Raw genomic sequence first — 27,672 nt, forward strand, 5'->3', positions numbered from 1 at the left:
GATTCTCAAACTGGGGTTTGGGACCCCTCAGGGGGTCGTGAGCTGTCAGCCTCCACCCCAAACCCTGCTTTGCCTCCAGCATTTATAATGGAGTTAAATATATAAAAATATTTTTAATTTATAAGGGAGGGAGTCACACTCAGCAGTACAAAAGTCTGAGAATCACTGCTCTAACAGACCATAAGGAACCATAAAGTTAGAGAAATTTCCAGTTTAGACTCCAGTGACTTTACAAAGTTTCAGTGAGAAATCAGTCGCTGCTGTCAGTCAAATTAGGGACCCTGGCCAGAAATTAAGGCTCAGGGTATGGCTACACTCACACTTTACAGCGCTGCAACTTTCGTGCTCAGGGGTATGAAAAAACACGCCCCTGAGAGCTGCAAGATACAGCGCTGTAAAGCGTCAGTGTAATCAGGGCGGGCTGCACGCTACACCCGTAGAGGATGTGGTTTACATGCAGCGCTGGGAGAGCTCTCTCCCAGCGCTGCCGCTCCGACTACACACTCACTTCAAAGCACTGCCGCGGCAGCGCTTTGAAATTCCAAGTGTAGCCATACCCTCAGACTCTTCTTTCAGTGATTTTGTCACTTATTGCAGTTTGTAGCTAACTAGAAAAAGCCAGAGCCTAAAATCTTGTTCAGCCACAAATAGATTTTATATCTGAAATCATGCATGTGATGTGATAGACCCAGGCCACTTGGGAACAGCGGAGTAGTCGAAGGGAGATATACTGGTCACTGAAAAAGCAGTTTTCTGTTCCCTGAGTGACCAGATCAGGGGCTGCTCCAGGCTAATGAGAACACCTGACTCCAATTAACCTGTATGAGTCAGGTGAGGCTGTTAAGCACCTTTAAGGCCCCTCTGATGCTATAAAAGGGCTCCCTCCAATCAGACCAAAGGGAGCCAGAGGAGAAGTGCATGTGAGGAACTGGGAACAAGAGGTGTGCAAGAAGCTGAGAGTGAGTAGGCATACGCTGGAGGACTGAGAAGTACAAGTGTTATCAGACATCAGGTGGTGAGAACAAAGAAGGTGTTGGTAGGAGGCCATGGGGAAGTAGCCCAGGGAGTTGTAGCTCTCATTCAGCTGCTACAAGAGGCGCTCTAGACAGCTGCAATCCACAGGGCCTTGGGCTGCAACCTGGAGTAGAGGGAGGGCCCTGTGGACTCAAGAAAAGAGATCTTGGTGTCATTGTGGCTAGTTCTCTGAAAACATCCACTCAATGTGCAGCAGCAGTCAGAAAAGTGAACAAAATGCTGGGAATAATTAAGAAAGGGATAGATAATAGGACAGAAAATATGTTGCCTCTTTATAAATTCATACACCCACATCTTGAATACTGTGTGCAGATGTGGTTGCTGCATCTCAAAAAAGATATATTGGAATTGGAAAAGGTTCAAAAAAAGGGCAACAAAAATGATTAGGGCTTCCATATGAGGAGAGATTAATAAGATTGGGACTTTTCATTTTAGAAAAGAGATGGCTATGGGGAGAGATGATTGAGATCTATAAAATCATAACTGGTATAGAGCAAGTAGATAAGGAAGTGTTGTTTACTACTTCTCATAACACAAGAACTAGGGGTCACCAAATGAAATTAATAGGCAGCAAGTTTAAAACAAATAAAAGGAAGTCTGTCTTCACACAGTACACAGTCAACCTGTGAAAATCCTTGCCAGAGGATGTGAAGAACAAGACCATAACAAAGTTAAAAAAAGAACTAGATAAATTCCTGGAGGACAGGTTCATCTATGGTTATTAGCCAGGATGGGCAGGGATGGTGTCCCTAGTCTCTGTTTGCCAGAAGCTGGAAATGACCAACAGGGAATGGATCACTTGATGATTACCTGTTCTGTTCATTCCCTCTGGGGCACTGGCCACTGTCAAAAGACAGGACACTGGGCTGGATGGACCCTTGGTCTGACCCAGTAGGGCCATTCTTATGTTCTAGATACACACATCCAATGTAAGACTGTTTTAGTTTGCTTTAATAAAGGATGTATATGCCCAGAACTACAGGATCTAGAGAAACTAGCCAACAGCTGAGCGTGCACATTTTGGTTTGGAAAACTTAGATCAGCCAATTCATCTCCTGAGCCTAGTTTAGTCTGACTATAGTTGCAAACTGTTTCCAGGAATAAAATGATTATACATGCCTGCCAATCAATCTCAGACTTCCTACGATCATATGTAGGTTTAGGGTCACCAAGTCGCTTCAAAATCCCCTGATTTTCAACAGTGATCCTCACCATCTCCCTGTTCTGCTTCTCCCTATTTGAGCTGCAAAAAACAAATGTGAATGAAAACCTTATTTGTAAAGCCATAGAATTCTCAGAATCTTTGTGCTGAGTGGCTGACACTAATGAGGCATGAGCTGATGGTAACAGGTGGCATATACTCAGTCAAAATAATCTTATCTGTCCTCTACTAAGGGGCATAACTGATGTATTTCGCTGAGTCTGCTTACTGATGATTAACTCTAGTCCACAGCTCTCCAATAAAGGCACAATATCAGATCCTGCCTAAAACCCAGAGTTGTGAAATCATATTTTTTGGCATAAGTGCCCCCTCCAGGCTGATTTCTAGATTATTGTTGGTTACTTTGCAGCACCCCAAACTGTAGCAGGTGTTTCCCAGTGCATATGTAGAGCCCTGCCCCAAACAGCTTACACTATATCACACGTGCTGCAGGAAAGAAGCAACAGAACAGAAATGAAGGGTGTAGACAGGAAGACGGTAATAAAATGCTGCTGCTAGACATGTGCACCACATGAGTGGAATCTTGTCTATAGTTTTAAATATACAAAAAGAAAATACATATTTTGGTCAGCTCACTTCAGATGGGTGTCCTAGTAGGACTAGATTATAAGGAGGGGCATGAACGTGGCTTGGGTAGTGATATATTGTTAAATCAATTTGAGAGGGCATTCCATGATCGGGGAGGGCAGCATGGAAAAGGGCTGACATGTTTGAGGGAGAATGAGTGTACTGCATATCTGTCATGACTTGACTATGGGGCAGCCATGCCTAGAGGTTAGAACAAGAGTCAGACACCAAGCAGCGGGCCAGGTCAGGTTAGCAGGTGATCAGAGGCAGAGACAGTGCTGAAGGGCTGACTGAGCCAGCAGGAGTAGGCAGGGTCAGGTTACCAGCAGATCAGAGTCACTGGATGATGGGTTGGAATATACTGCCCCCCCTCCACAACAGTATCAGGGTTGGAAGTGCAGAGTGGGTGAGGGCTCATGAAAGACAAGGTTTGATAAGTAGGGAGGGACAGAGCTATGCAGGGCTCTGAAGGTGAGGAAAACTTTTTGTGGAACAAGAGCAGACAGTCGAAGGATGCGGGGGGTGGAGGCTGATATGGGCTGAGAGAAAGGCCAGCTTACTGGACACGTTTTGCATGGACTGGAGGGGGTGATATGGATGCCAGGGTGGCCAGAGAAGAGAGAGTTGCTTCATCCAGACAGCTGATGATGAGGGCCTGGGTGCAAGCTCTTGCTGGGAGAGCAGGTGAGTTGAGTTGGAGAGTGCACAGAGAAAAGTAGAGCAGGCCAAGGCCAGAGCCCTGCAGACTCCAGGCAGAGAGTGGGTAAGGTGAGGAGACCCCGCCCCCCCCAAAGGAAAGACAGTCAGAGAGGCAGGAGGACAGTGCTGCAAAGGCATGCATGCCTGTGTGTGTGTAGGAGATGAATGGCAGCATCAAAAGCCATGGGGGGGGGGGGTCAAGGAGCATGAGCATACAGTTGAGGCCCATGGAGTGGAGCAGAGAGCAGTTACTGCCTTGTCCCATTCCCTCCCAGAAATGTGTAAAAGTGACTTTCATGGAGGGGTGCGGCACATGAGTGCTGCCCTACTGGTGCAACTCCAGCTGCTTCTGCCAAAAATGGCCCCTTTTAGGCCTCAGATGCTAACATGTCCCCAAAGGCACCAGTGCACCTTCTGAGAACAAAGGAGTGAACCTGAAAGGATGATAACTGAGATGGCTCTATCTTTTGTGAAGCATGAGTTCTTTGCAGCTGGACTGTCTCCTGTACGTTTTGCTATGCCCAGCACAATGGTGAATCTGATCCTGAGTGAAGTTTTGGGCTGCTCCTGTAATCCAAATAATACTATCTACCTCCTCTGAAAGTATTCATTCCAGCAATCCACCATCCCTGTCCCACGCTGAATGGTAGCTAACCTCTCTGCCAGCTGCTTGTTTTCTCTTTCGATTCTACCAATTGTCTTCTGGTCCTCCTGTGCAAGAGACCCAGTTTTGTGATACCACTCTCCTGCTTCAAATCCTTCCTCAAGAGGCACTTTATTGGATTAGTGTCCCATCAATCTCCACTCCCATAGTCCATTATCTGCCAGTCAGCCCCCCATGCCCACTCCTGTCATCCATCATGTCCGTAACTGCCATGCTCTTTGCTTGTCCATCACTGCTGCCTTCCCCACTGTTTCATCCAAATAAATATATGTATTTCAAAGAAACTAACAAGATATGCAGAGGCCAGGAGCATCTTTGATCCTTTTACTATGTTTCTGCATCCTCTCACTCTTCCCCACCGCCTTTCCTAGGTGTGAACCCTTGCTGTGCTACACCTAAAGTCAGTTTACTTATCTGAAGCACTGCCTGATTTTTATGGCACTGTGTAAAGCATGATGAATAAACCTCAGTTAGTACAGGAAAGAACTGAACGCGCATGGAAAGAAGAGTACCTGAATCTTGCTCATTTTAAAGTGATGGTGAGTTTGTGCACGTGGGGGTTTATTATCAACACGTGGTCTTGCTGGAGGAAAAAGACAAAATCAAAATGAACGTTATGCTATGACGAGTCTTCAAGAGCTGCTGACACCCTGCTTCCTTTCCCCAGTCTTTTGTTACTTAACAGAACATCATAAGAACATAAAACTGGCCATATTGGGTCAGACCAATGAACCATCTAGTCCAGTATCCTGTTTTCTGACAGTGGGCAAGTGCTTCAGAGGACATGAACGCTTCAGGTCGTCATCAATCGATCCATCCTGTCATCCACTCTCAACTTTTGGCAATAAGAAGCTAGGAACTCCCAGAGTATGAGGTTGCATCCCTGACCATCTTGGCTAATAGCCATTGATGGACCTGATGAACTTAGGGGCACACAGAGGACTTCCAGGGGATACATCAACTCATCTAGATATTTGCCTCATTTTACAATAGATTACATAAAAAGCACTAGCAAAGTCAGTACAAACTAAACTTTCATACAGACGATGATTTGTTTATACTGCGGTACATACCATACAATATTTACATTCCAATTGATTTATTTTATTATATGGTAAAAATGAGAACATACGCAATTGTTCAGTACTACTGGGCTGTGACACTGCTGTATTTTTATATCTGATTTTGTAAGCAAGTCGTTTTTAAGTGAGGTGAAACTTCGGGGTAAGCAAGACAAATCAGACTCCTGCAAGGGGTACAGTACTCTGGAAAGGTTGAGAATCACATTCTTTTTGAACCTCCATTATAGTTTGGCTTTCACAACATCCCCTGGCAACAAGTTCCACAGGTTGACCGTGCATTGTGTGAAGTACTTTTTTTTTTGTTTTGTTTTTGTTTTGTTTTAAATATGCTGCCTATTGATTTCATTGTGTGACCTCTCATGCTTGTGTTATGTGAAGGGGTAAATACCTCCTTATTCACTTTCTCCACAACATTCATGATTTTGTAGACCATTATCACATCTACTCTTAATCATCTCTTTTCCAAGCTGAAACATCCCCATCTTTTTAATCTCTCCTCATGCAGAAGCTGTTCTATACCCTTAACCATTTTTGGTCGTCTTGGTACCTTTTCAAATTCTAATATATCTTTTTTGATATGGGAGGCATGACGAGAGTTGCATGCAGTATTCAAGGTGCGGGCATACCCTGGATTTATACAGAGGCAATATGATATTTCCTGTCTTATCTATCCTTCTCCTAATGGTTCCTAACATGCTGTTAGCTTTTTTGGCTGCTGCTGCACATTGACCAGATGGTTTCAGAGAATTACCTACAGTAACTCCAAGATCTTTTTTTTGTTTTTGGTTTTGGTTTTTTTGTTTTTTGTTTTAAGAGAGAGAGAGAGATAACAGCTAATTTAGACACCATCATTTTGTATGTATAGGTGTGATTTATGTTTTCCAGTATGCATTATATTGCATCGAACACTGAATATGATCTCTGTAACAGGGCCAGCACCCGCCTCTCGTGTGTGCTCCCTTTTTCTCTGGCCAATAGTGCCTGCAAACACAGTTCTTTTCACCTTGGAGGGACCCACCTCTTGTGGATGGCCCCCTTTCTCTTGGTTAGGTGAGAGACTGCTTTTGGGGTTTTTTGATCTTTGAACAGGGTGGCACTCGCCTCTTGTGAGCCCCTCCTCCCCCCCGCCGGCTCATAGTTTTCTTGGCTGGTCTTTGGCAGCTCAGGCATCCAGCCAAGTAGCACATGCTGTTCCCCTTCTGGGGTATACAGTCCAAGTTCTTTCTCAGCCCTGGTACAGGGCCATAGCTCTGCAGTTAGCTGCCTGTGGCCTTCTGCTCATCTAGCCAGCCCAGAACCCAGCCCTCCCTCATCAAGATCCACACAGCAACTAAATTTCTCTGCACTTGTCTTATATAGAACCCTCCTGCCCCAGATTGGTCGCTCCAGCAACTCCTCTGATTGGCTGCTCTTCTGCAGCCACTCCAGGCTGCCTGGAGGATTTCTCGCTGCTCTATTCTGGGCAAAGGTGATGCAGGGCTGTGAGGCCTCCAGAAGGGGACCTCTGGACATAGCCCATCTTGTCATAATCTGCAGTTTTGTTGCCCAGCCACCCAGTTTTGTGAGATCCCTTTGTAATGCTTCGTAAACTGCTTTGAACTTATCTTGAGTAATTTCATATTGTCTGCACACTTTGCTACCTCATATTACTCCTTTTTTCAGATCATTTATGAATATGTTGAACAGCACTGGTCCCAGTACAGATCCCTAGGGAGCACCACTATTTACCTCTCTGCATTTTGAAAACCGGACATTTAGTCCACCTGTTTGTTTTCTATCCTTTAACTAGTTACTGATCCACGAGAGAACTTTCTTCTTATCCCATGACAGCTTACTTTGCTTAAGAGCCTTTGGTGAGAGACCTTGTCAAAGGCTTTCTGAAAGTCCAAGTATGCTATATCCTCTGAATCACTCTTGTCCAAATGTTTGCTGACCCACTCAAATAATTCTAATTGGTGAGACATGATTTCCCTTTACAAAAGTCATGTTGACTCTTCTCCAACAAACTGTTCATTTATTTGTCAGATAATTCTGTTCTTTACTATAGCTTCATCCAGTTTGCTTGGTACTGACGTTAGGCTGACCGGCCTGTAATTGCCAGGATAGCCTCTGGAGCCTTTTTTAAAAATTGGTGTCACATTAGCTATCCTCCTGTCAACTGGTACAGAAGCTGATTTAGGTGATAGGTTACACACCACAGTTAGTAATTCTGCAATTTCTATCTTTGAGTTCCTTCAGAACTCTTGGGAGAATACCATCTGGTCCTGATTTATTACTGTTCAATTTATCAGTTTGTTCCAAAAACCTCTGGGACAGTTTGTCACCTAATAATGGCTCATGTGTAGGAACTTTCCTCACAACCTCTGCAATGAAGACTGATGCAAAAAATTAATTTAGCTTCTCTACAATAGCTTTATCTTCCTTGAGTGCTCCTGTAGCACTTTGATTGTCCAGTGTCCCCACTGATTTTTTGGCAGGCTTCCTCCTTCTGATGTACTTAAAAAAATTTTGCTATTGTTTTTTCAGTCTTTGGCTAATTGCTCTTCATATTCTTTTTTGGTCTGCCTAATTATATTTGATTTGCCAGAGTTTATGCTCCTTTCTATTTTCCTCAGTAGGATTTAACTTACAGTTTTTCTAGGATGCCTTTTTGCCTCTAACTACTTCTTTTACATTCTTGTTTAGCTGCGGTGGCACTTTTTAAGTCATCTTGCTATGTTTTTTTAATTTGGAGTATACATTTAATTTGAGCTTCTGTTATAATGTTTTTAAAAGTTTCCATGCAGCTTGCAGGCATTTCACTTTTGTGTCTATATCTTTTAACTTCCATTTAACTAGTTTTGTCATTTTTATGTAGTTCCCCTTTCTGAAGTTAAATGCAACAGTGGTTACATTATTACCGTGGGAGGTATTTGACAGATTTACAACTGGCTGAAACCTCCATTATCTGTTTCGCAGACTCTTCTAAGCAGCATTTTGAATTTTTAAGGAAAAAATGTTCCCTAGTGCTGAAGAATTTGGGGATGTTGGGAGCATTTTGTGAAGTGTTCAACCAGGTAAATATGTCAAAACTTTTTTTCTCAGATGGCTGCATTTCCTGGTTTTCAGCCCAGATGAAACAAGAAACCCAATTATTGTAAGACTTCTAGCCCAGTTTACAGACTCAATGGGTTCTGCTAAGCAATGAAACCTTGAAGATTATCAGAACTAAATCTGCAAACCTTTTGAATCTCATCATTAATTATTAGAAAGTGCCTCATATTTTTAATCTATTCATTTTATCTCTGAATCAGAAAAAAACAGAAATTAGAGAATCTTAACTTCAAATTAATAAAAAGCCCAATTGTCCTAATAATTTTTCCATCAGTGCTTGCAGGTCACATACACATTTTTCAATATTTATATGTGTATGATATTCTTATCAATAAAACTATCTGACTAGCAATGCCAATTTAATAAACTCTTCTCACCTATCCTTCAACATCAAAAGAAACTCTTAATAAGTTTGAGTATAAATCTGTATGTAAAATTATAAAGTTCTGAGAAAGTTTCAAATCCTCATGAAACCCTGTGTCATTCTGTGAATCCACTGGCTCTCATCATGGAAACTACAAACTAACAGGAGTGTATGTCATCTTAAAATATGTGTCTGGTCTTATCTTAAAAAGAGAAAGTACCCAAATTTCCCAGCAGGATTTCCTCAAGCCTCCTTTACTTATGCAGAGTCCTGACTGAAATTCCCATTTTTCTGGTGTATATAATTTACACTTTCTGAGTTGTATGGCTAGCTATCCTTCAGGAAAATGTCTCATCTGGTTTTAAAACCTTTTAACTGTGACTTCAGAAATGTGGAGGAGAAATATTTAAGAAAACATACCGAGTTCTAGTTTGTTCTTGTGAGAGAGGTAGTCACCAATGTCCAGTTCTTTCTTCATGGTGGTACTCTGCCTGTGATTGGCAATAATCACTGGATATGCTAAGTACTCTAAACTGCGCATCTTTGCTGTTCTAATCCTAGATACCAAGTAAAGAGGTAAAGCCCTAGTGTAAAATGAGTTGTACCACTGAAAGTTGCCATAGATACTCCACTTATGACATCAGAGGCCAGCATTTGCAATAGAAGAAAGCACTGCAAGCATAACAAATCGTTTTGGTGAAATTAACCAACCAGCAAGCAGCTTCTCACTACAGATAAATATTTCTTAATAAAAATAGCTTGCTCATACAACCAAATGTTCCAAAAGGATTCTAAATCTGTAGCTTTCTAAATGCTTCTTATAATTCCTAGTAATACTGTGTGTATATATGTTTACCTCACCCCTCCCTATGTTTGGAACTAAATGCAGAATTCCTTTCTTTGATTTGCCTTTCCCTCAATAACTTCTGCACATGTGCACACGCAGCAGCACCCCCCCACCGCCACGTCTCTATAAAGCAATCGAGTTTTTCTTCCTCCAGGATAAGAAGGAAGATGAATTATTTCTACACTTAAAAACTTGGAAGGTGCTGAAATACTATGGTGATGGGACCAGATAAGCACCTAGACAGGTAATCTGTCTGGCTCAGGAAACCGTGCATATAATTTTAAGTGAATCTTTCACATTCTTAGACTAAGAGAATTTTCACTGGGACTCTCTAATTGCTTTTCTAATATTTTTCTTCAATTATTTTTAACACAGTACAATAAAGGTGGTTTATAGTGCAATGTTGTATGTGCTAAGCAAACCCACTAGTATTCATTGGACAATCAAAACTAAGTTGTGGAATATTATGTGATTAATTGCATATAGTGACCTAATAAATAAACAAAAAATAGAGCCAAACCGAAATCCACAATGGGAAAGCCCTGAACTGAACATGGGCGTTACAAGCAGAAAGTTGATAATGCTTTTGCACAGACAGTAATGCTGTACCTGTCTCTGCCCCATGGCAGCTCAACAGGAGGTTGATAGAACAAACATGTTTAAGGGATATGAATATCTCAGAAAACATCTTATAAGACACTAGGCTATTTCTCAAAAGTGTAGGTGGCCCTAGGGTACGGCATCTGCAGGGCACTGATAAAACAGTAGCCTGTTGCAGTGGCTCACTCCTCTAAGTGAGAGTCTCGCAGGTCCTTCTTCTGTCGCTTGTCTTGAGCACTAATTCAGTAGATTTTTCCTTTTGATAATTAGGGCAAGCAACAATATAATACACCGATGACTTGACAATTTAAGTTTGAAATAAAGTTAAATCTAAATAATTAAACCTTTCTTTCAAAATTTAAATACCTCAACAACAGAGGTGAAAAAGGAGGAGAAAAGAGAAACACTACATGGGAAATGATCCCTTTAGTGCTTGTTACTACAGATGGTGTGACACAGATGCCCATTTGTGGGTCAGTGCTCCGTTAGCAGCTCCCATCAGGCCTGACATACTACAGCTAACAATAATCATAATCTGAATGTAAAAGGTGTCATGTAAACTATAATTGGAAAACTAATACCACACTGATACTTAAAATTATTGCATGTTGTATGTATGGGATGTGTACAAAGATTTATGGATATGTGCTAGAATTATATTATTAAAATGTGTTTGGCAAGCAATGCATAAGCTCATTGTGCCCTAAACAACAGAATATGCATTTGTTTGTCTGACCAACCAGGCACAGACATCAAAGGCACATGTATGTAAAAGGCAAACAAAGCCATCAACTTAGTGAGTGGCGGGGGGAGACAGGGTCTTCCATGGGTCTGAACCTCAAATGATAAGTAATTGAGTCAACTAATTGTATATAATATTACTGTATTATAAAATTGGGGGTAAGATGTTTTATGAAAGCTAGTGCCACATTGTGAAATATCTGTATTAACACCAGCTGAGGCATTATGAATACTCACTGATATTATGCTTTGAAGTCTGTGACCAAACACAGGGAGAAACAGGTTTTCCCCCAGACAGGAGACACGGGAGCCTTGTGGAATTAAAACAATGGAAGCCCCATTTGGGAAGATCTGTGGCTAGGAGGTGACAGAAGAGGACAAATCACTTTCTGACATCAATGAATCAGGCTTCACTGCACACTTATGAGAGAAGCAAATGCCATTCCAACCTGACAGATAAGAACTGTGGCACTGACCAAGTGACTTACCCATAGCAGGGCAGCAGCAGAGCACACAGATCTCTTCTCAGCTCTATGCTTTACCCATAAAGTCAACTTTCTTATGGAGGAAAAATGGAATCAGGAGTCATGTCTGTCCTCAGAATTGAGTGCATATAAATGGCATGATATATTGGAGTGATACCAGGGCCTGTTGGATATGAGCCCCCCTGCTTCTTAAGATGGGCAATAAGACCAACACTAACCCCTTGGGAATCAGGAATTACACTGTGCTATAAGCACTTCAGCTAGAACAGTGCATTGTCTGTAGCTCCTCTCACTTCTCAACACCATCCCCTGAGGTAGCACCCACCTCCTACTTCTCAGCTTCTGCTCACTCACCCATCCCACATTAAGACGGCTCTCCTGCCTCCTGCACCATGACACCATATTTCCATGTTCCAGCCAATTTTCAGATGCACCCCCCCTTTCTGATATTTCACTTCTTCCTCCAGACTCCCCCAAAATACCCATCTGAGCTTACCCACTCAGCCTCCTTGCTTCTCTAGCTCAGACAGGGCTCCCAATCTCAGTTTCACTGCCTCTGTCTGGACTCCCTGCTTTGTGGTGATATATGGTAGATATGAACAGCACTGAATTATGCAACATTTACTTTTTGCAAACCGACTGCAGAGGCTGAAACAGCTGTTCTTTTTGTGAGATGTGACACACTCACTGTGCATGTGAATTTGTGGTGGGGCACACCAGCAAACCAGCATTCTCTTTTACTTTGTGTTGACAAAGCCCTGGCTGGGATGATTTAGTTGGGAACTGGTTCTGCTTTGAGCAGGGGGTTGGACTAGATGACCTGCAGAGGTCCCTTCCAACCCTGATATTCTATGAATTGACCTGAATCACCATGTTTCCAATAGTCACATTTTATACATTGCAACCAGTAAGGTGAAGTGAGATGTTATTCTTCAGGCTGGTGATCTAAGCGGCCATGGTTCTACAGCAGTTGCTAAGAATATTTAAAGGCTGCTTCAGGATTTAAACATTTTCTCATTGGTCTGTGCTTGACTGAGCTCATCAGGTGTCCGCTGACTTTGTAGCATGTTCTTCAGATTCAGATTTCAGTAAAGGAAAACATGCAAGGGCTGATTCTCCAACTGCTTAGCACCTTACACCATCATTTCCACTCAGTCAAATCAGAAATCTCCATTCATTTACACCAGTGGCAGTTTTACATACCCATTTTACACAAAGGTGAATGACTCTACAAGGAACAAGACAGGACAGAATCAGGCCCATAACTGCTTCAAAATAAGGTAGGACAAATCTGGCAATTGCCAAAATATTTATATTTATAAATATAGTTTTATATTACATTTATTGTATTACACTAATGCACGTAACACAATCATACTAGCTAAGAAAACAAACTTGCTAATTATTTGTATGGGCTCGATAGGTATTACCATCAAATGCTTTATTATACAATAAAAGTTGAAATTCAGTAATTATTTCTAACATGACAGTGACCTTTAATAGTGAGACAGAGTAGAGGATTATTATTTTCTTCATATGTTACATACACCTTAGTTTGAATTTTAAAATTCTTCTAGTTTTAGTTATCTGATTTTTCCTGTTTGTTCTGTTTGGCCACTGTTTGCACCTCTCATCTTGAAGAGTTTTGTTTTTCTTTACAGTTGGCTTTTTAGACAATTGACTTTTAGGTTTTCTTGCACTAGTTCAAAGATAAAATAATTGAACAGCCAATACAGAACTTTTTTTAAGTAAGCTGTTTCCACTGGAATGCATAACATTCATGGAGACACTTCTATGATGATTCGTTTTTTTAAAAGTTTAATTTTATCGAAACTAAGATGGGGTCATGTTTGATATGAATGTCCCTTTGAAGTTCTAAAAATACTAGATTAAAAAGACCAATTAAACTATTTTCTATTACGGTACTATTCCACGCACATAAAGGTGTGCATTTTTCATGGCAGAGTACATTCTTAATGTCTGCATGTGTGTGGTCTAATTCTCAATAGTGCTAATGTGAAGGCATAGCTAGAGACCTACACACTGCTTAGTTACTGATACCACTTACCCATATGTGGGTGGTGGAGTAGCAGGGTCTTGCCAGGGCAATTAATTAATTAAAGTGCAAAAGCAGACTATAACAGGAGGGAACTATTAAACAGGCATTATTTTAAAGCAACACCATATTTTAGTAATTATTAAATAGTTTACGGCCATATAGCTGCTACAGAGCTTAGAGCCATGCTGACAGATGTAGACAGAAGATACAAATACTGTGAAATGACATGCAGTATTACAGACAAGGAGGCTGGGGCATATTACTTGTTTGTAAGGTAGGAGAGGCAGTTTGTTACATTTAGTCTGGTAGCTGATGAGTAGCAAACACCTACTGAGAGGGTGGCAGACTCCAATTATTGTATCTATGGTATTTACATAGCACCAATTAGCATAGTATCTAGGCATGGCACCATTACAGTCACAGAATGGAAGCAGCTGCACAGCAGTCACTGCTGCATGAAGCAATGACTGTACACATGCTGCATGCATACACACTCTCGCTCACCCGTGCATATACTGCAGTTCTGGAACTTGTGCTAGTAGTTCAGAAACAGCTATGCACATAGGGAACACTGCCTGTAGTTTGTAAGGGCTGAAAGGTAAGCAAGCCAATCTTAGAGAGAAGAATTATAGCGGCAACTCTAGGATGCCCTTCTCAGTCTCTTCTATTTCTGATTTCATGAATTCAGATTTCCTCTTGACCCCAGCCAACCCCCTGTCACCTACTGTCACCCTTAAAGTCCTTGTGTTCTTTATTATTCATTCAACAGAAGCTTTGGACCTTTGTTATTCAAGAGATGAATGTTACGGCTTGTCTGCATGGGACAAGGAGAAATGAGCTACAGTGAACTAAGGCCACTTTACTTCTGAATGAGAGCATCTACACAGGGATTGAATGTGCTTTAATTCAGCCATGTTGACTTCACTGCTTTAGTTGATTAGTCTGAGATTTCCTGAGTCACCTTAGTGGTCACCGTCTTCCACTCACATGCTGGGCAGAGCAAGATAAGAGACTTTTGAGACTAATTTAAACGTCATAACTAGCATGGAGCCTTTGGATTTTCATTTGTAGCTTAGCTAAAGAGAACCATAAAAGGCGACAGTTCCCACAGTGCACCAGGTCCTCTTTAAAGCAGCCCTAATCATGAGGACCGTCTTGCAAAACCTGCTGCATCTAACATTTATTGCTGTCATAGTGATCTCTTCTGCTGGCTGAGACTGGCTGTGTTAAAACAGCCAGCCAGGTTCTTGTCTCAGTTGCTAGTGAAACCTGGCAGTAATTCTACAGAAGGCAACATACCCTAGGGTCAGAATCTGACCCAGTAATTTCAAAGTTTTTAGAAGAGCCACAGCTGCATTCATAACTCAAACTCTAATTTCAAGAGAAGTGATTCAGTGTAGTGGGAAATAATAAAGGTAAGTGGCAACTAATTACCAGAACTCCACTATGGAAACTGTAAGAAAATGGAGAGGATCTCGTTTTCAGTGGAAAATCCTCTAAAGCCTCACTTGCTGTCACAACTTTTTAAACCAGATTTTTTATTGATCACAGTTGCAGTTTGAAGGAAAAGTGATTACAATCCTGATCCTGCAAGATGGTTCACCTGGGCAGACCACTGTGCCCACACACAGCCCCGTTAATTGCAATGGACGTGGCTTGTGGAATTAGAGCCTAAAACAATACAGTTCTAATAGTCACTGATCCTAGCTGGTGGTAGAAATTATGTAAGAAACAGTGAGGAGTAAATCTACACAGAGCTGCATGTAAATCCCTGAGTTTGCAACAGAAAAGCCAGTGGAAAAAGTCTACCTCCCAAGAGTATGACACTGAAATGATGACTGTCCTCACCCAGAGTATTTTGGATAGGCAGCTGGATTACTTCTGACTTGAGAACATTTAGTAGCAACATATACTACATAATGTAGGCCTAGATCTTGCTGGTCATGAATAAACTTGCATATAGCTCAATTTGAGTGCAAGGTTACCCTGTAAAACAAGGGTAGGACAGGCTGTCTTCTGCAGGGTGACCAGGTGTCCCGATATTCAGTCGTTTGTCCTGTGTCCCGACGGATGTATGGTCAGGATGCCATTTGTTCTGATATTCTGGCTCTGGGTTTTTGTTTTTTTTTGTTTTTGCTTTGGCAGCGCTCCGGACCTGCCCCCCCCATGTGTCCCGATATTTTGTTCATGTAATCTGGTCACCCTAGTCTTCTGGAGACTGTTTTTGGACTAGCTGAGGTAAGTAGGGACACTTTGAACGGACAAGCTTGAAATGTACTTAAGGTGAGGACAGAAGTGATTGGGCCCTACACAATCTGCAAAGCAACTGGTCCTTACATGATCCGTATGATGTCCAAACCAATTACATTTAAAAAGTATAGCTGTTAGTAACTAGAAAAATGTGTAGTGTGTGATTTGATTTGGAATTGTGGTGTCACCCTGTATCTAAACCAGCTGTGTCTAGGCCTGGCTAGTGTGGGCACAGAACTATTCCATGCCTAATGAAGTAACCTGAGTGATAAGCTGGAGCTGAACTGAGTTTTTGGATCTGAGAGAACTGGATGAAACGTTCTGGATAAGTCGAGTGGAAAAGGTCTCAGAGGGAGTTCCAGCACATAAATGCATCTGAAACAGGGAGGTAGAACCAGCGATTATCCCAGATTGTAGCATGGGAAGTGTCTTTTCAATACTTCAAGGGAACTTGGCTGTCTGAGGACCTTGCATGCTTACTGCAGAGATTGAAGGCTTTTCAATAAAGCCTGAGGGTTGGACAGCTTGGCTCTATTATTAGCCCTATGACAAATAACACTCTGCTGCTATCTGACACGGTAGTCTTATTTTTTGAGCAAAGACTGTCAGAGCAAGAGGTACCATGCTTCATACAAATAAATATATATTCCATTTTTGCCAACATAGTAACCATCAAATCTATTTTAAATCCAGGCAGGTGTGCTGAAACAAACCCATCTGGGTTGGCCCCATAACAAATCACACGTGTCCAGAATGGAATTTGGTTTGTCTCTTTGTAAGCTCTTAACAATATACCTGAAAGTCCAGCTGGTCGGATGGACTAGGCATCTGTGAATTTAAGTAAGTGTACAGTATCCACCACAAAAGTCTTCCTCTGTGGGTGTTGTAGTCTCCAACTGGACTCTGAATTTTTGTTTGTCTTTATCCCAAAGTTCTGGAGTCTGTAGGATCTTTATGACCACTTCCTCAAAGGCACATTGTACTCCATCCCGCGTTTTAGCACTGGTCTCTAGAGAGAGAGGGTTAAACCAATAATTCACATTTTTGCACAGAATTTTCCGCTTTATAAAACAATTATCTTTGGAGGGAGGGGGATGCTATTTTGTTATTTGCAGCTGAACTTTTTTCCTCTTCAGTTCTCGAGTTTACTGAGAAATCATCCCACAGCAGCCTGAAGAGTCTAATTTCCTCTGAAGGAAACTCCATTGTTTCCCTTTCCTTTTTGCATTTTTAAAATGAAACTTCTCCTCAGGTTGCACATATGTTTAGAAAAAGATGGCTCTAGAATTTCATCAGCAAACAAAGGAAAGTTCTCCCTTTTCTTATTTGTTCTGCTTCATACTTAATTCTGCCTTACTGTGCGGCAATGGACTAGATGACCCCTTTAGGTCCTTCCAACCCTACATTTCAAAGGCTTCACCACTTGTAAGTTCTCATTTCATTGCACCTTCACTCATCTTGACCATATCATCTCCCCAAGACAGACTGCATTCTACAATTGGCTATAAATTCACCTCCATAACTCTACAAAAAACTCAAAAGTTGAAAAACAGGAACTGGTCAAAATTCTGGGAATCACCCCAAATAAAGATTCCAGTCTGAGCAGAGTAAGGTTCAGGGGTTTGGGAACACAATACAACACATTACTTTTAAGTCACAGATTTAAATGTAGCACCCAGTCAATGACACTAATCTTATTTTCAATTAACATTATTAATATTTGCAAGATAAGGGTTGGACTGGTGCCAATATGATAAGTATGCATTATGGGCCTAACATTCAGGGCACTGAGCACCCAGAACTCCAGGTCAGGTAAACATGCAGCACCTTAGAAAATAAGATTCTTTGTACATACACAGGGCACCAAGGCAGTAAAGGAGTCATGTTAATTTAACTCCAGGTGGATCTGAAAGGTACTCGCTGCCTTCAGCCATGTGTAGCTGCAGTAGCTCAAGAGTAATAAAGAAAAATCTCCTGGAGGAGAGATGCATTCTGTTCATTCATGCTCAGCTGTAACAAAATAACTGTCCTATTTTTATATCTTTATTGGCAAAGAACTGCATACCTATAAAGAGCATTGAGTGTTTCCTAGCGAACTGGAGTCCCTCCCTTTTGTTTATCTCACGATCTGGCTGCAGAGAAAAGAAAAGAATAAAAGTAAAATACGCTATATGTGCCAGGTCTTGGGAACTCCAAGGACAAGTGTCATTGTGGGCATATTTTCTAAAACTCCTCCAGACACATCAAATTGTTGCTGAAAATCTGTAAGTCTAAATCAGGGGTCGGCAACCTCTGGCCAGGGCCAGCTCTAGGGTTTTTGCTGCCCCAGACACCAAGCTTTCACCCGCAGAGCGGTTAAATCACTGAGTGGATTGTATGAAACTAAAGGAGGAGGAGTTCAAAAAGACCAGTGTACAAGAAAGAGTGGAGATGTTAGTGTGTGAGGCTGACAAATGGGTGGACAAGGCTGGCAGCATCTGCAGGAGATAACATGACAAGAATGGACAAGGAGGAAGAAGCAGAGCTATAAAGGGCCTTGAAGACAAGCACAAGAAGCTTGAACTCGGTGTGGTGATATAGAGTGAGCCAGGGGAGGCATTCAGAGAGAATGATGCTGTCAGAGGGGTGAGCAAGAAATATGATTCTAGTCACTGCCTTCTGAACAGATTGGAGGGGACGAAGTGTTAGGGAGGCCAGCGAGGAGGCTGCAGTAGTTAAGATGGGAAATGAGGCCTATTGAAGAAACCTGAACAGTTTAACAGTGCTGAGAATCAGAAGAGGAGGGAGAATGACAGCAGATCTGAAACCCAGAAGCAATACCTACGGGAGACCCAGAGGCTGAGTCTAAGACACACTGCTTGGCCAAAGGGTCAGGAGAAAGGGACAGCTGAGGAGAGAGAGTGGGGTCTTGTAACTCAGCTGGCACTTCACTGGAGATGCTCAAGAAGAGTTCCAGAGTAGTTTCTTTTCATTAAATATTATTTGCTCTTTCAATTCATCTTGTTTACAACAGCTCACCTGATTTAGATGAGGTCACCTCTCCAGGACAGTTTGGACAAAATTCCCAAACAACCTTCTGCCTCTAAGAGGAGGCAGCGAGGAAGGGTGGTCTCCAGCCTGCCCCACTCCGGTTTTTCAGTCAAGGCGGCACAGACCAGGTATGCTGCATGCAAGGCTGTGAGCCTCCTGATGCACAGGAAACACCTACTGACCATGAATGAGAACCAAGTGTATGAGCATAAGATGACAGCTCTAAACTGACCTTGTCAATTTTATTGCCAACTAACATTTTTACAATGTTGCTCTGCGTAGCATATGTCTCCAGCTCGTTCAGCCAGGTCATTACTTCTGTGAAAGTGTCTTTTCTCGTGACATCATACACTAACAACAAAAGAAAGGGACACTGTCAACTGCAGATTCCTGGGCTATTTTTATTGCATTAGTGCTGCACTTATTTCTTATGTCTTTATTCATTTGAGGTTACTTTCAAATAATTTTAGGAGTAGTAGATGTGATCCCTCTGACAGTAGGAATATCAATTCTAATCCCTGATGACTCAGAGTATGTATAGTGATGATAGGAAACAAACATCTGTTCCAGTAATATTTAAGGTTGGGGAACCCAACCTAACAGCTGGGGCTTTATGCTGTTACTGGCTTTGAATTCAAGAGCTGAGAGTAGAACTGCAGGATATTTTAAAATAGAAAGTTACATATTTAAAGGGACAGTGGAGTGTGTTCATGTGTGGGTTAACAGAAATCTGGAATTTTTCAGTACCCATTTAAAAAGAGACTTTTGGTTATTGGTAACTCCACAACTGTGCTTACTTATTGCTAATTAGTTGAACAGAGTGGCAGACTGTACCACAGAAGGAATGTATATTCTGTATAGCAGGTTATTCAGCTTTCATCATCCCTTGACAATAGGAATCAGAGTTTTTCAACTGATGCGATCACAAAGAATAGGACCTGCCATAAGTTATTTGCACTTTTCACCAGGCAGATTTGATATTGTTTCTGAAGAGGGAAATAATAATGTCTCAGGAAGAGCAGACTTGGAAAAACAATTTGCTTTGTAACCAGAAATGTTCCAAACAGAAATTAGTATAAAGCTGAGACTGCATCTGCTCAGTGGTTGAGCTGTCTGTAATATAAAGTCTACAGCTTTTTAATTTAAAATGTTCTGAAGACTCATCACTTCCTGCTGATAAAGATGAGGAGCCAAAACTCAGCCTAGTGGAGCAGGCATATTGTTAAAACCATATTAATTGCTTCTCTTCCCTTTTTGGTGAATACCACTTCTTTTGGTAAAGAAGTATTAACATTTAGTTAGTGATAATGATTTTGAAGTTGTGCTAATCATATTCCTCCTACCTAAAATAACACCTTGAGCTCCTCGGTAATAACTGGGAGTCAGTGTTCTAAACCGTTCCTGTCCCGCTGTATCCTACAGAGGAAAAACCAAAAAGATTTAGAACTAAAGGGTAATTTGCAATATGTGGCATAAACAGAAAAAGTTAACGATGCTTTGACCATGAATCTTGAAATTAGAATACATAAAGCATAGGAGATGTACAGTCAGGGAAACAGGCAACAAATATTAGGAAAAGTGATGAGATGAAAAGAAAAAACATGAAAAAGGAGAGGTTATAATTGAAGGTTAAAATTAAAGAGGATGTCAGCTTCTGAACAGAAGTAAAGAGGTGAAGAAAGCCAATGAGACTCAGATCTGGAAGGCCATTTAAAAATAAATAAGGGAATAATACTGCAAGCAAAACAATACTATATATACAATGACAGGGTTGGAGGTGGAAGAGGTGAGGAAATGGGACTAAATACTCAACCAGTGCAAGACACTGCAGGCAGCAGGAGCAAACAGTGGGTTTGATTGTCCCATTGGCTTATCCTGCAGTAGAAGAAGAGGGCCCAGTATGTGTAAATCATTTTGCGGCTAGCAGGATCCCAAGCAAATGAGGAATTAGATTTAAGTTATTCACAGGTCAATTAAATTATTAGTGCAATACCCTATATCAGGGATCGACAACCTTTTGCATGTGGTCCACCACGGTAAGCCCAATGGCGGGCCGGGCCAGTTTGTTTACCTGCTGCAGCCGCAGGTTTGGCCGATCGCGGCTCCCACTAGCCGCTGTTCGCAGCTCCAAGCCAATGGAGGCTGCGGGAAGCGGCGGCCAGCACATCCCTCGGCCTGTGCCGCAGCCCCCATTGGCTTGGAGTGGCAAACTGCAATCAGTGGGAGCCGCGATCGGCAGAACCTATGGATGCGGCAGGTAAACAAAGAGGCCCGGCCCACCAGGGTGCTTACTCTGGCGGGCCACGTGCCAAAGGTTGCCAATCCTTCCCTATATTTCCCTCCAGAAAGACTTCAAACATCTCTAGAGTGCATTATGAAGTCCAACCCCCCAGAGAAAGGACTATAAAGAGGCAAAGGAATATGAAATTTTACCTACTATGATCTCTTTAAGTTAAGCACCAATGTTGACACAAGAACAAATGGCTATAAACTGGCCATCAATAAGTTTAAGGCTTGAAATTAGGCGAAGGTTTTCTAACCATCAGAGGAGTGAAAGTGAAGTTCTGGAACAGCTTTCCAAGGGGAGTAATGGGGGCAAAAAACCTAACTGGCTTCAAGACTGAGCTTGTTAAGTTTAGTGGGGGGATGGTGTGATGAGACTGTCTATAATAAGTCAATCTGCAACTGTAAATAGCAAATGTCTCCAACGGCCCATGATGGGATGGGAAGCGCTCTTAGTTACTACTGAGAATTCTTTCCTAGGTGCCTGGCTAGTGGATTTTGTCCACATGCTCAGGGTCTAACTGACCACCATATTTGGGGTCAGGAAGGAATTTTTCCCCAGGGCCAGATTGGTAGAGACTCGGGGGGCGGGGGGGATCCTTCCCCAGCAACATGGGGAACAGGACCTTGCTAGTTTGAACTATGGTAAATGGTAGATTTCTCTGTAACTTGACGTCTTTAAATCATGTTTTGAGGACTTCAGTAACTCAGCCAGAGATTATGGGTCTATTATAGGAGTGGGTGGGTAGTTCTGTGGCCTGCAATGAGGTCATACTAGATGATCACAGTGGTACCTTCTGGCCTGAAAGTCTGAGTCTACTTCAGAAATTGCCCTTTTATTTAAATATATGTGAGGATTACAATAGCTGAACATCTACACCATCATGCAATTTCTCTACTTTGTTCAGTAAATATTCAATCATAGGTTTGGCATGGTATTCACTTACAAGGGCTGACCTGTAGAGTTTTTATTAAGCAGTTTTTATTATACCTTTAAGCCTCCAAGTACACAAGGATACAACAGCAGAGCACTCCTTCATACCAGTGCAACTGGCAATATGAAAGAACAAAAAATAAATGGTTCCTAAATGTTATCCCCAGTTTTAATAATAAAGAAAATCCTGCAGTGTCCGATGGAATCTTAGTAAAATAAAAATTTAAAAAATTTCTCCTGGATAACTGACTAATCAAAAAGAAGAGGAAGGATTTTAAAGCCACTACACAAGTGATGTTCTTAGAAATAAGCAGTTCTGCTTTAACATCTGGCAAGCTGGGGCAGATTACTGTACATCCAGCCAAAGGGAACTTCAGATCATTCCCTGCTCAGCCTTTATGAAACTGTAAAAGTACACGAAATGCAGGGCAAGTGCTATGTTCCAAGTCTGTTTGCTATTCTAGAGACCAGTTTCCCCACCAAGCTTTTGAAATCTTATTTCAGATACTAATTCCAGAACAGCAGGAAACTTTTTTTTTTATTATTTTCAACCTTATCTATTTTTAATTTTCACAGAGCACCAGTCAGAGTACCTATGCACAGAACAAAGTAAGCTGGCATAAACCTTAAACAAAGATGGACTCTGCACATCTTTCTGGGGGTAGGCAGCTTGCTTATGGATTTTATTTTTTGTTTTATATAATACAGCTTCATGTCAGTAATGAGTGATTTCTCCTGATGCTGTTAACATACTGCTGCAAAGGTATCTTTTTCAGCAGCACAATTTGCACAGGCTCTGCCCTTGATTTTGATCTCAGAACAGCAAGATACACCCTTGTGACTGAAGCTTGGTTATTTGAATTCCCTCTTGGCAGAGCTGCTTCTTTGCTTGCAACTTGTTCAGAATGCAAGAAGCATATTTCCTCCCTAGTTTGAGCAACTATGATTGTATTACTCGTGCTTTATAGACAATCAATCAATGTAAATGATGCAAATTGGCAGGCTGCTTATGATAGCATTTTTTTGTTTTGTTTTTATTTTAAAGTCTTAACAGTATTGGTCCAAGATAATGTATATGAAGTTTCATACATATGAGCATCTACCCCCACACTATCCACCTTTTAGATCTGAGGCTGACAGACAATTGTACCCTCATGTATATGGAACCTGCTCCTTCTGAGTTTAATTTCAGTCTCCCTCACCTCCTTAAACAAGAAAAGTTGAGGATCTGAGAGAGGAGGGGGCAGAAAGCAAACAGAGAGAATAACAGGTATGTAGAAATATATTTGTGGGAGAGAGAGAAAGTTTCAACTTTTAATTTTAAGTAGGGCATTTGAAATAGTTTTTTATTTTGGGGTATTTTAGTTCATGATCATTCTATTGCACTGAGCACCAGGCACCGTGGATGTGGGCGTGGAGAGGAAGCTTTAGAAATATCATAGTTATACTTTCCATGCAGTTGCAGTCTGGTGTGGGCTGTAGCCTATGAAAACTTATGCTCAAACAAATTTGTTAGTTTCTAAGGTGCCACAAGTACTCCTGTTCTTTTTGCTAATTTTCAGAGGTTCTGAATTCCTCCACTGAAGCCAGCAGTTGTAGGTGAAGGCTCAGACCCTCTGAAAATAAGTCCTTAGCCTTAAACAGTGATTACAACACTGAATTCCCCTTTCCCATTAATTGAAGGACTGGGGCATTGCATGGCAAGTGTAGAAATAAAACTGTCTAGTTTTTCAGCATGGTGCTCTGTGAGTTCAGTGCAAAAGAGCTCATAGAAATAATACAGCTAAATCCACACAGTAGCTGTTTTGGGCATTTCATCCCCATTAGGTCTTGGCTGTTCAAGGGCTGTCTACCTAGAGAATACCTGGGGCTCAACAATCCTCTTTCATGGATGGCTGTGTCTTGTCAAATCCACTAATGCACAGCAGAGGAGTCCAGGAGAACTAGTGAAGCTAAGCTGACCAGATGTCCGGATTTTATAGGGACAGTCCTGATATTCCAGACTCTGTCTTATTTAGGCACCTATTACACATACACCCATCACTTGCTAACTGTTCACCTGAAGTGAATCCCAGCTGCATATGTAATGGCAGGAGTAAGCCCTTAGAATTTATGCTGGAGTTGAAATAAATCTCAGATTGTTGCTTTTTACAGATACAGACTAACACTGAGACTCAGGATGAAAGTGATGAAATGTAAGAAGCTTTTCAAAAAAGGAGCCTTGCCCACTTCACACAATTTTACAGTAGCAGAACCATGGCACTTAAATACTCGAGATACTGTGTGTGCAAAGATCTGCTGCATATCCATTCACTACTGAACACTGTTCTGAAGTACAGCAAACTTCAGTAATGTAAAAGGGCAGGCGATCGGTCTTTATCCGTCCTGGGCAAAACTTACCCATATTGCAAGTTGCACTGCATTGCCGTCAACCACCATTTTCTTCACTTTAAAATCAACACCTAGTATGCAAAAGGGAGGGAAGCACTGTCAGGACAAACACAGCGAGAGGCTTTGCTACTCTCTGCGTTTAGTTTAGTTGCTATGAAGTTCGCCAACATCTGCTACCTCACGGCAGGGCGGAGGTACAGTCACTTCACAGCACCTCACACGGAGAAGAGGCATGAACACAAACACAGGCTGTGTGTGTTCATAACAGCCAGTTATGAAAGCCTCACGCTCCCCTTTCGGAGGCCTCTGCCGCGCTCCTCTCACTCCCAAATCCAGATCCCTACAGCCAGTGTCACAGGGGGCCTGGCTCCTTATCTCCTATTATCCATCTGTAACGCTGCAGGGTTGGGGGGCTCACCCTGGGGTGGCCTGGAGCCCGCGCACATATCCCCGAGTGCTAAGAGAGCCCCGGGAGCCGAGTCAGGGCCGGGCCGGGCCGGGGAAGCTCGCAGCGCTCACCTATCGTGGGGTTCAAGTACGGCTCAAACGTGTCATCGGTGAATCTCAGCAAGAGACTGCGGGGAAAGGAGAGACAGGGTGAGCGGGCCGCTCACGCCCAGCGGCCTCCCAGGACACCAACCCCCCGGCCCAGAAGCCGGCCCCTCCGCACCTGGACTTCCCCACCGCGCTCTCCCCAAGCACCAGCAGCTTCAGCGTAGCCATGGCCGGGCCCTGCGCAGCCGCCTCCGCAACCCCGCACTGGCAGAGAGAGGCGGCCGGTGCCCCAGCCCGGTCCCAGCGCCTCCTCCCTGGGCCCTGTTGTGAAAGGGCCGGAGAGCGCCATATCCGCCCGCTCGCCCGCCCGATACAGTGTTTGATACACAACGTTCCATGGGCCAGCGCGGGGACCGCGGGCTGGAGGCGAACTTGACACCTGCTGCGGTGCCCTATCCGGGGCTGAGGGAGGGACAGTGTGGAGGCGCGATTCTCCAGGATGAGGGGTCAGGATGCGGTGCCCTATCCGGGGCTGAGGGAGGGACAGTGTGGAGGCGCGTTTCTCCAGGATGGGGGGCTGCGGGGTAAGGAAAATCACCCCTGCAGGGCGCGCGGCTGGCACGCTCAAAGTGACCCGGCTGCTGAGTGTTGCTGGCAGAACCAGCTGATCCCAGCCCCTCCTATCAGGCTCAGCCCAGCGCTCGTGGGGGGAGAGAAGCAAGGCCCTGCCTAGAGCTGCGGAGTACTCGTGGGGGCTGCAGGGAGTGGCCCAGATCTGGCCATGTCCGACTATCAGATTTCAGTGGAGGAGCTGAACGACCTGCTGGCTAACGGCAGCGGCTGCTACAGCCTCCCCAGCGCGCACAGCAACGAGGTGGCACCCCGCATCCACGTGGGGAACGCGTGAGTCTGGGTGGGGGGCTGAGGCCCAGGCAGTGACCTCCCGAGCCAGCACAGCTGTGAACGGCTCACACCGGCCTGATTTGAGAGCGGGGACCTGGCGGGGGCGGAGGCCGCGTGAGCCCAGGGTATGGGGAAAGCTGGGTTGCTGGTGACCCAGGGAGTCCGGCTCCCAATCCACTATCCGAATATTTGTGTGAGAACTTGGTTGGGGCCAGGGGCCTAGGAGGTCGTGGGTAGAGAAGGTCTGTGGGTTAGGATTATGTGGCCCTTGGACGTTCATGTAAAGGACCCTGGGAGTTCCTAGGTTGAAGTTAGGGTCGTGTGTGAGAGAGTTCAGAGCTGCAGGGCCCTGTGGTGTTTGCTAAAGGGTCTTGGTAGCCCACTGAAGTCCCAGAACTGGGAGATGTTAAAATGAAAGCTGTCAAAGCTAATTCAAGAGTGGGCTAAAAATGGATGAGAAATCTTGCTCACCAAGCTCAGCCCTGAATGTGATTGTGTCAGCACCAGCCTTTACCCCCCGCCTGCAGCTGTCCTGCGGGTTGCAGTCCAAGTTCTACAGTCCTGTACTCCACAATAGACACCCCGCACAAATGGGAGCAAATATTCAAACGAATGTGTTATTTGCCCAAGAGATGACTCCTCCTCTTTTTATTTTTAATTCTCTAACCTGCTTGGGGGTAGGTTAGGTTGCCAACAACATTCTCCACCCTGTCTGGCAAAATGCCTGGGGCTGTTCCTGTTCTCAGGTGTAAGGTATTTACATTCACTCTACCCAGACTGTGAGTTCTATTCTCTGCTCTGCTTCTGACCTACTGAGAGACCTTGGGAAAGTCACTACATTGCTCTGTGCCTCGGTTTCCCATCTCAACCTTTGTCTTATCTGTTTAGACTTAAGATTTTCGGGGGAGTGGACTGTCTCTTGGTAGCTAAAGGTGGGGCTGTAGGTGCTAACATAATACAAATAAAAATAAAACTAGGACCTCCACCTTTATCCTAAACACAAAATAAGCTCTGCCTTTGTCCATGAGAACATAAGAATGGCCATACTGGATCAGACCAATGGTCCACCTAGCCCACCATCCTATATGCTGACAGTGGCTGGTGGCATATGCTCCAGGGGGAAGGAAGAGAACAGGGCAATTTCAAATGCCCCATCCACTGTTGTCCAGTCCTAGCTTCTAGCAATCAGAGGCTTAGGAGCACCAAGAACATGGGGTTGTGTCCGTGCCCATCGTAGCTAATAACCATTGATGGACATATCCTCCACAAATTTATCTAATTCTTTTTTTAACCTAGTTACACTTTTGGCCTTCATAACATCCCTTGGCAGTTTGCTCCATGGGTTGACTGTGCGCTATGTGAAATACTTCTGTGTGTTAGTTTTAAAAACTGCTGCCTATTAATTCATAGGGTGCCTCTGGTTCTTTTGTTATGTGAAGTGGTAAATAACACTTTTTCTTCACACCATTCATAATTTTATACACCTTTAACATATTGCATTGTAGTTGTCTCTTTTCTAAGATGAATAGTCCCAGTCTATTTAATCTCTTCTAATACGGAAGCTGTTCCATACCTTTAAGTTTTGTTGCCCTTCTCTGTTTTTTCCAATATTAATATAGCTTTTTGGAGATGGGGCAGTATTCAAGGTGTTGGCATACCATAGATTTATATTGTGATACTGTGATATTTGCTGTCTTATTATCTTATCTTCTTACCTTTCCTATTGGTTCCCAACATTCTCTTTTTTACTGCTGCTGCACATTGAGCAGATGTTTTTGGGGAAATATCCACACTGACTCCAAGATCTCTTTTTTGAGATGTGTGTATAGTTGGGATTATATTTTTCCAATGTGCTTTACTTTGCATTTATCAGTATTGAATTTCATCTGCCATTTTGTTGCCCAGTTTTGTGAGATCCCTTTGTTATT

The 27,672-nt window shown here is 43.0% G+C and overlaps 3 protein-coding genes across 6 annotated transcripts in view; 1 reads left to right on the forward strand and 2 right to left on the reverse strand.

Annotated features, from left to right (window-relative positions):
- Positions 1-1,760: 1,760 nt before the first annotated feature.
- On the reverse strand, positions 1,761-11,406 carry CFAP97D1 (CFAP97 domain containing 1). Its single transcript, XM_075059802.1, has 5 exons — positions 11,403-11,406; positions 11,152-11,271; positions 4,700-4,770; positions 4,116-4,234; positions 1,761-2,278 (listed from the first exon to the last, which is right to left on the reverse strand). Exons 1-5 carry the CDS (start codon positions 11,404-11,406, stop codon positions 1,939-1,941), a joined length of 654 nt encoding a protein of 217 aa, XP_074915903.1. The 3' UTR covers positions 1,761-1,938.
- Positions 11,407-12,693: 1,287 nt separating this feature from the next.
- Positions 12,694-25,472, reverse strand: LOC116820332 (ras-related protein Rab-18-B-like). The gene is made up of 9 exons (XM_075059712.1): positions 25,363-25,472; positions 25,017-25,293; positions 24,866-24,921; positions 24,356-24,417; positions 20,082-20,154; positions 18,971-19,089; positions 17,774-17,840; positions 16,504-16,717; positions 12,694-16,083 (listed from the first exon to the last, which is right to left on the reverse strand). The coding sequence occupies exons 2-8, from the start codon at positions 25,067-25,069 to the stop codon at positions 16,545-16,547; spliced, it is 603 nt and encodes a 200-aa protein (XP_074915813.1). The 5' UTR covers positions 25,070-25,293; positions 25,363-25,472; the 3' UTR covers positions 12,694-16,083; positions 16,504-16,544.
- Positions 25,473-25,622: 150 nt separating this feature from the next.
- DUSP3 (dual specificity phosphatase 3) overlaps positions 25,623-27,672 on the forward strand; it is a 24,022-nt gene continuing 21,972 nt past the window's right edge. For all 4 annotated transcript variants that reach the window (XR_004372605.2, XM_032772693.2, XM_032772695.2 and 1 more), the window contains exon 1: positions 25,623-25,744. Coding sequence is in view for 3 of the 4 variants with exons in the window: in XM_032772693.2 (XP_032628584.1) it covers positions 25,623-25,744 (122 nt within the window). In the remaining variant the exon portion in view is untranslated. The remainder of the gene's footprint in view (positions 25,745-27,672) is intronic.

Source organism: Chelonoidis abingdonii, chromosome 21 (genome assembly GCF_003597395.2).
Source record: "Chelonoidis abingdonii isolate Lonesome George chromosome 21, CheloAbing_2.0, whole genome shotgun sequence".
Taxonomy (NCBI): domain Eukaryota; kingdom Metazoa; phylum Chordata; order Testudines; family Testudinidae; genus Chelonoidis; species Chelonoidis abingdonii.

Bases quoted from the DNA above. Each gene is read 5' to 3' on its own strand.
- CFAP97D1 (XM_075059802.1), bottom strand. The intron at 4,771-11,151 runs GTGAGTATTCAT...TTTTTCCTCCAG, and splicing joins GACTTCAAAGCATAATATCA to CAAGACCACGTGTTGATAAT. The intron at 2,279-4,115 runs GTAGATAGTATT...TGTTTTTTGCAG, and splicing joins AATGAATACTTTCAGAGGAG to CTCAAATAGGGAGAAGCAGA.
- LOC116820332 (XM_075059712.1), bottom strand. From the start codon at position 25,069: ATGGCTACGCTGAAGCTGCTGGTGCTTGGGGAGAGCGCGGTGGGGAAG. The intron at 24,418-24,865 runs GTGAGCGCTGCG...TTTGCATACTAG, and splicing joins GTACTTGAACCCCACGATAG to GTGTTGATTTTAAAGTGAAG. The intron at 16,718-17,773 runs GTATGCAGTTCT...CTCTCTCTCTAG, and splicing joins ACACTCAATGCTCTTTATAG to AGACCAGTGCTAAAACGCGG.